Consider the following 8977-nt stretch of genomic DNA (forward strand, 5'->3'; position numbering starts at 1 on the left):
TGTTCTGTTCATTTAGTCTTTTTTTTTTACACTACTGACCCCAAGTTTGTAATAATTAATATTTGAATATATTTATATGCTCACAGAAGCTGCATTTATTTGATACAGTAATATTGTAAAATATAGTATTACAATTTAAAATAACTTAAGAGTTTTCCATTTGAATATTTCTAAAGCAAAGCTGGATTTTCAGCATCATTACTCCAGACTTCAGTGTCACATGATCCTTCAGAAATCCTTCAGATATACTGCTCAACAAATATTTCTTATTATTAATGTAGAAAACAGTTGTGCTGCTTAATATTTTTGTGAAAACTATGATATATCATTCAAAGCTTTGGGTTAATTAAGTTAAGGAAATAAAGTAAGAGTGCATTAAATTAACATTAAAGACATTTAGAATGCTACAAAAGATTATATTTCAAATAAATCCTGTTTTTAACTTTCTATTAATCAAAGAATATTGAGAAAAAAAATGTATCACAGTTGCCACAAAATTATTAAGCAGCAAAAACATTTTCACCATAAAAATAAGAACTATTATCATTAATTGATAATAATTGAGCACCAAATCAGCATTACAGAAACAAATTATTTAAAAATATATATATATATATATTTCACAATATTACTTTTACTGAATTTTTGATCAAATAAATGGAGCTGTGGTGAGCATAACAGACTTCTTTCAAAAACATTTAAAAAATCCTAATTATTCCAGACTTTTATTGGTAGTATACACTGTGTATTGTTGCAACATAGACAAAATTAGGCTGATAATTCATTTTATGCCTTAAATAGAAATGAATGTATTAAGTTTGCAAATAATGAAACATGTCTTTGTTAAAGGGATAGTTCACCCAAAAATGAAAATGTGATGTTTATCTGCTTACCCCCAGGGCATCCAAGATGTAGGTGACTTTGTTTCTTCAGTATAACACAAACGGAGATTTTTAACTCAAACAGTTGCAGTCTGTCAGTCCTATAATGTCAGTGGATGGGAATCACGGCTTTGAGAGTCATAAAACATACACAAACAAAACCAAATTAAACCCTGTGGCTCGTGATGATACATTGATGTGTAAAGACATAAAACGATCGGTCTGTGCAAGAAACTGAACAGTATTTATATAGTTTTTTACCTCTGATTCACCGCAATGTCCGAACTGTCCTGAGCACTGACACTCTATCTACAATCTCAATTAGGAGTGTCAATGGTCCATTTGAGAGATAGGTGGCGGTAATGCACCTATAAGTCTGTGATCTGCCGTAAAGCAAGAAGAAGAAGACGCCTCACACGCAGGCTGAAGAAGAAGACGCGAAGGCGCTCAGGACAGTTCAGACATTGCGGTGAAAATCAGAGGTAAAAAAAACCGATATAAATACTGTTCAGTTTCTTGCACAGACCGATCGTTTTGTGTCTTTACACATCAATGTATCGTCATGAGCCGCCGGGTTTAATTTGGTTTTGTTTGTGTATGTTTTAGACTCTCAAAGCCGTGATTCTTATTCACTTCCATTATATGACTGACAGACTGCAACGGTTTGAGTTAAAAATCTCAGTTTGTGTTCTACTGAAGAAACAAAGTCACCTACATCTTGGATGCCCAGAGGGTAAGCAGATAAACATCACATTTTCATTTTTGGGTGAACTATCCCTTTAACATTCACTACTCGCATTACATATCCATATACATTACATAATCCATAATATGTTCATTTAAAGGCAAATTCTAAATTTCAGTAGCTTTAGTATATAATGTGTTTGAGATGTCCTAGTGATTCCAAGTGGAACGAGTACAAGATTCCATCAGAGGAAACGGCCTGTGTTTGCTTGTGCATGGCCTTGGGTCCGTCAGCAGGAATCTTCCCAAGGCCCCGGGCTGCACGCCAAGCCTTTTACTAAATAATAGCATCTATTACTCCTATAAGGAAACAATGCTGTTTCATGCATTCAGAGTTGTTTACACTGTTAAAGAGTTGGATTCTCATGCTAAGCATGGACAAAGTTTAAAAAAACAATTTGGACGTATGACGGAGTATTTCTGTGCCAAAAATCGTACTTCCGGGCTCGTACAAGTTTCCGGAGCTGCGTCCGAAATCGCATACTTCCATACTATATAGTAGGCGAAAAACAGTATGCGAGGCGAGTAGTATGTCCGAATTCATAGTATTCGAAAAACAGTAGGTGAGAAGTACCCGGATGACCTACTACTTCCGCCCGAATTCCATAGCATGCATACGATGGACACTTTACTATCCCATGAGGCCACAGGAGAGGAGGCGTCATATTCGAAAATGGCGGAAGGCGGCGACGCGGCTCTTTTCAAGTGTAAGTACCTCAGGGAAAAACGTTGTTCATTGTAGTTAAATTGCACTTTGCACTCTTACTGCTGAAAGCGGTAAGAATTACGTGAAACATTGCTGATGTTCGCGCAGTAGTGAGGGCTCTTTAAATTTTGGCGCTGTTGTGAAGACGCATGTCACGTGACAACATCATAACTTTGTTCAGCTTCCTAAAGAACCCAGCGTCATGTAGACAGTGGATACAGTTTGTTTTTCCGGGGAAGCAACAGAGTTTCACAAGTGTGTTTGTTGACGAACGTTTGATAAACAAGGCCCAGTTCGACACTGGATTTGCACATCGTTTGATACTGAAAGATGACGCGCCCACGCACGCATCGACCAGAGCGAGAGCTAGAGCGAGATCGCGCCCATCAACGCGCTTCATCCGGCGGCAGCGCTGCACGGGACTCGTGTTATGCCCCCTTTAAATGTTGTGAAAAGCGCAAGTCTCTCTCGTTAAGCGATGCAAATCTAAGCTGTTGCTGCATACTGATAGTATTCCATGTCTCTACAAGGCGGTTTTGTACTTCTAGTGTAATGATCTGCAGGTATGAAATGGTTCTGTTGCTTAATGCCGCTCCAAATAAGGGGATCAACTGGGCCAGCTGTGAAAGAACAAGAACAGTGACGTCAGAATAAATCCAAATGCGCTCTCAAACTTTTTTTTTTTTTTGCCAAATTCTGCATTCTTTGGGATTCTGAGAGAATGAATGGCCCACTTCGTCATGGTAACACACTGTACACAAACAAAAATGAAAGGACAAGATGTACAATGTGATTAGTATTGAGTTTCAGTGCATAAACAAAAAAAACTGTCCTTCAGGGTTTTCTAGTCATTCACAGAGAGAGCACATATTTCCAAATGATAACTCAATAAACATGCAGGTGTAAACGGAAATGATTTTACATGCTATGGAAAGTTCCAGAGTCTTCTACCACTCACAGTACTGTTTCACAGTTTCCACTAAATTATTAAGCAGCAAAAAAAGTTTCCAACATTGATAATACAAATTATTAATAATTGGTAATAACTGAGCATCAAATCAGCATTTTTAATAAGAAAGATAAATGTTTTATGGTGAATCTTACAAAAACATCCAGTTCATATTTCACCCTAAAATCCAAAATGAATGAATTAATGAATAAATAAATACTATATTTAAAAACTGCATAATCAGCATATACAGTATGTGTGTATATATATGTAGTATATATCTTTAGGTGTAGACCCTAAAGAGGATCAGTGGTTTGGAGAAAGGATGGATAGATTTGGATTTTCCAGACTTACTCCTGCAATAACCATAAGTTTTTCATGGCCTCAGTTTACCAAAGACCTGAAACTACACTGGTTAAAGCTATTCTCAAGAGCTCTGTGGTCACAATAGCACAGTCACAAGCAATATGCTTCTGAAATGGGCTCAATATGTATGAGCGGGTTACTATGTAAATAGATTCAGCAAACAACTGAAGAGGAAAAAAGGCTTTTCTGTTTGTCTATGCTGTTTCCTGGATCCGAGTGTGCTAGATGGACTGTTCTCTAATTCGCTCATCTGTCAGAGTTGGCAATGCACACTTGCACTATAAGTTTGATGCTTGGCTATCTAAATCAGTGCACTGTGAATATTAGAGTATTTACGATTAGTATTAAAGATAGAAAACCACATTCTGATTGTGTGCTGTGGGTGGTTGGTATGTGACGTTATGTATATTAAAACTCATTCAGACACAATTTACATGCATTTTGCAACATAAATGTAGGTTATTAACACCATAAACCCATTTCTTTGACTAATAATAGGCGCACTGTGGCATCTGAATTCAGTGAAGCATTGCTCAAAACCCATATCTGCAGACAACACTTAAATTGTTAACGTTCCAGAGAATCTCTGTAGTTTCTCACAGCGTTTTAACACACAAGGCCTTTGTTTTCCACAAGCTTAAAGCAGAGACCAGAAAGAAGGGAAATCTTCACTTCTTGTAACAGCGCCCTCTTATGTTATTTCTGACATTAACAGTATGTTTCATGGTTTTTTTTTTCATAATAGTTTTTTGTTTAGAATTACTACTGATCTGTAGCAGATAAATACAGTATGGAATATTTGATCAAAGTTTTGAGGCACACAAACTAAAGAACATTATGAACAATGAAATCAAATGTATAACTCCCCTATAAATGTAAAATCTGAATATATATGATTATATACATACATACATACATACATATATATATATATATATAATGTATGTATAAAATCATTTGAATTAAGTATTTCATAATGATCCACTTTGCATAATATATTGAATAATTTTACAAACAGGAATGCTTATGGAATGCTTGCATTGTAACGGTGCCTTAAGCTATAGAGCATGAACAAAAATTTGGATGTATCAACCGTATTTCTGGTCCATTCTCAAGGAAAAGAATATACACTTTAGTTGAAAAAATATAATAACTAACATTTAAAAGGTTATACAGTTTGTTTTTGTTTCTTTTCTTGTTTGCTTTAAAGAAAATCAGTGCTTTTATTCAGCAATGATGCATTAAATTGATCAAAAAAGTGACAGTAAAAATGTTTACATTGTTACACCTTTCCATTTTTTTTTAAATGTTGTTCCTCTGAACTTTTTATCCATCAAAGAATCTGGAAAAAAAAACGTTATCACTGTTTCAACAAGAATATTGAGCAGCACAACTGTTTTCAACACTGTTATTACATAGGGATGCACGATATTATCAGACCAATATCGGAATCAGCCGATAATGGCTTTAAATGTAAATATCGGCGTTGGCCCGATATGAAAAATTATGCTGATATGTCTTGCCGATAAGATGAATACATTACCTCACAGACAATGCAATTAGATCAGGTCAGCATTGTGGCTCATTCTTGAAGCAAAGTTTTGCCTGAATGGTGATTGGATTCACTGTTTTGGATCGCTGCATTTAATCTGAGAATGCATGTACAGAATGATGCGTTCGGTGTGTGATAGAGTAAACAGTAATAGCACGTGCAGCGGCAGCCTCCCTCGGGTCCTAATGCCCGCTCAGTAAGGAGTTTCAATTCCGTAGGGGCGCTGTTGGCCTACTTCTAAGAAAATGAAATACAAATATACAAATAATATTTAGACTGTGTTTCTGATTAAATAAAGCAGTAATTGATGCCATAAAATCATGAGTATGTTTTGATTTAAAGGTCAGAAGCTAGAGCTTACATTCATTTTTTTTTAATAATTTTATATATACTGATCTATTCATTAATGTGTTATGTTATATTTTTTAAACAAATTATGAGCTCTAAAAGATATTCAGAATTTTTACAACTCTTTTGCTTTAGACCCTTTACAAATGTTAAATCTTAAAATAAAATGTTAAGGTTACCACTGCATATTTCTGAAAAAAAAAAAAAAATGCAGTGATTAATATATATTTTATTTATAGTTATTTTCAAACCTTCAGTGTACTGTCATTATAAAATAACTTTATTATTGTTTATTTAATTCTAACAAATAAGTTATTGTTAAAAATATATAATTTCCACACAGGAGAGACTTGGTATTGTTTCCAAACAAAAGTAAATATATCGGTATCGGCATCGGCTATCGGCCAAAAAGAGTTGAAAAATATCGGATATCGGCAAAAATCCAATATCGTGCATCCCTACATCATTTACTCACCCTTATTTCGTTCTAAACCTCAACGAAACAAAGTTAAAAATATCGGTATCAGCCAAAATTAGTTGAAAATTATCGGCATATCGGATATCAGTAAAAATGCAATATCATGCATCCCGTGGTAATAATTGAAAATGTTTCTTGAGCAGCAAATCAGCATGATGATTTCTGAAGGATCGTGTGACACTGAAGACTGGAGTAATGATGCTGAAAACTCAGCTTTGCCATTATAGGAATAAATTATATTTTAAATTATAGTAGAAAACAAGAGTGTGTGAGATGGTATAGAAAATAGAATTAAAAATATTACTTTTTTAATATTTTATATAAATGCAGCCATGGTGAGCTTAAGAGGCTTCTTTGAAAAACAAAAATATCGTACAACTAATATATATATATATATATATATAAAAGAAGAAAATTTTTCAGGACCACTCAATTAAAATTGTGTAGAAATACCAGATTTGGAGCAGAATTCAGAATTCTTATTTAGAGATGACCATAAGCCATTTTTTATTGAAATGTGAAAGTCAAGCCATCATAATAAATAATTAGATTCCAAAGCTAAAAATCCTGCTAATACTTTTCCTTGCCCAGTGACATTACACAAACACAAGATCAATTGGAATCGTGAAACTGTAAGACTTCTTCAGCAAACATAAAAAACAATCCTAAACAAATGGAGAATTACTCTCACGTCTTTCCACACAACGTTTTCACTTCATCACATTAGCTCATGACAAGTGAGCTCACAGAAGCATCAAGCTGGTCAGTAATGGAGAAAACGTCCCACGCATTACCGCTGCCTGATACAGATCGCGCGTTTAGCCTGAGACCACACTGCTGTTCGCCTTCACCAAACATCTGGCAGACAAGCAGACATGCAACCTTTTTTGCATCTTGCATCAAAAAAGGAAAACTAAAACATAAGCCGCGTTGTGCTGAATCGAAAACATGCTGTTGCTTAGTCTCTTAACAGGTTTGACAAGTATAATCCCTCTTATCATACTTCACAGTGTCTTTATAATGACATACAGTATGGGCTGTGTCACAATTCTGTCTTCACTTTGTGCATGAGGTCCTTCTGGTCAATCATTTCCAGCTGTCTATTCCAGCGGTGGTAGGCCAACAGTGCTATATTCTTAGCTGCCACCGAGCTCATCTCCATCGCACTCCCAGCCCATTCGATTCCATTCAGGAAGTACAAGTTTTCGTGCAGCACCACCGGTGGCAAGCCCTGGGTGCTTCCGTAGTGAGGGTACGCCAACCAATCTGTGACCTGCACCGAGTAGTAGGACTTAAAAAGTGTCTTCAGCTCTCTCTTCTCCAGAGGTTTTGGGGAAAAGACCTTGTAGACTCCGGCCTGTTGAGGCTGCTTTCGGCGGAAGCCGGAGGTTATGCTGACCGGACAGACGCTGGCGGCGCTGTTGAAGAAAAGTCCGGGAGTGTCTGTGGTCAGGATGCTGGAAAATGGGAAGAGCTTTGGGTCGGGGAAGCCGAAGTAAGAGCAGTTTAGGTAGCCGTGGATGATGGAGGCCACAGTTTGGTGATAGGAGCCCGCTATTTCTGGAAGTTGTGGCTCAAAGCCCTGGAATGAGATGCCCGAGTTGATGTTTTGCTGGAGAGGCATCGCTACTACTACAATGTCATAGAGCTCTGATGACTTTTCATTTTGAGAGTCGTAGGTGAGCTCATATTGGTGGTAATCTCCTGAGGAAAAAAAAAGAATGTAAATTGCTTTTTTTTTTTTATAACATAAATGTGAAGTATATTACTATATTAACAGGGGTGGACGATTAATTGAAAAGGAATCAAAACCAAAATTCAGAACCTCTGACTGACATAATTTTCCTGTGTCGGTTATTTTGGTTTTTTTAATCTTATTAATACTTTCCCCTTAAAAACATACTACCGCAGTAGGCGCTATACGGACGTGACCGTTGCGCTTGCGTCTTTTGCAGCATCTCGCATGTGAGTGGTGCGTTATTATTTTCTACTTTTCACATTGCATTATTTAAACTAATATTCATTTACAAGAGATACAAGTTATTTCTCTACTTTTCACATGACATATGATATTTAAAATGGATTTTGTTTGCAAGAGATTCTGATTAATTTCTACTTTTGACATGGCAATATTTATTTGTTTGCAAAAAATGATGCACTCTTTCATTAGAAAAAAAATCCCACCTTTAATAGTTGATTATATTTACAATACAAACCTTTAATGCACTATGAGGGTAAAAAAAAAAAAATGTAATTAAATAAAAATAAAAAATAAAATAATCGTTCAATAATCGTAATCGAGTGTTCAATTAATCAAGGTTTTGATTTTAGGTCATATCGCCCAGCCCTAATATCAATCCATAAGATCACCAGCATGGCAGCATTGTTCAGTGACAATTTTATTCAAATACACATTAAAATAATGTCACAATATCTCCTATGATAAACATGGTTTAATTTATAAATCAAAATAAATTTTGATATTTTGGGGTTGTTTGGTATTTATGCAACAATGTCAAAGTTTTAGTGTGATACAACTGTCCTGATTCCATTTCATGTTGATAAAAAAAAACAAGGAAATGATATACGGTTATAAAATATCAAAATTATATTTATGAATTAATGAATTAGTGATATATAAATATATTAGAAAATATGTTGACGCTTACACATATTCCAGGTCTAAGGAAAACAACATATACATTTCTTCTTGATGATTATTAAATTGTCATTAAAACATCAAAACCATTTGAATCCAACATGAACAGAGTACATTTCTAAGAATGTAGCATATACATTTTAAGTTAGATTCTTACTTAAGTTTAAATTTAAATGTGCTGTAAAGACCATCCATTCTTTCTTCATCGGATTGGGAGAAATGTAGCATCACATCACTTACTCACCAATGGATCCTCTGCAGTGAATGGGTGCCGTCAGAATGAGAGACCAAACA

General features: G+C 35.4%; 1 protein-coding gene across 1 annotated transcript in view; it reads right to left on the reverse strand.

Moving 5' to 3' along the window:
* Window positions 1-6520: 6520 nt before the first annotated feature.
* The window catches only part of LOC107661730 (prenylcysteine oxidase-like), a 5542-nt gene continuing 3085 nt past the window's right edge, over window positions 6521-8977 (reverse strand). The window contains exon 7 of the mRNA XM_016451482.1: window positions 6521-7728. Within this exon, the coding sequence (XP_016306968.1) occupies window positions 7067-7728 (662 nt within the window). The 3' untranslated portion in view covers window positions 6521-7066. The remainder of the gene's footprint in view (window positions 7729-8977) is intronic.

The sequence above is a fragment of the Sinocyclocheilus anshuiensis genome, unplaced genomic scaffold (genome assembly GCF_001515605.1).
Source record: "Sinocyclocheilus anshuiensis isolate Anshui unplaced genomic scaffold, SAMN03320099.WGS_v1.1 scaffold207, whole genome shotgun sequence".
Lineage (NCBI taxonomy): Eukaryota > Metazoa > Chordata > Actinopteri > Cypriniformes > Cyprinidae > Sinocyclocheilus > Sinocyclocheilus anshuiensis.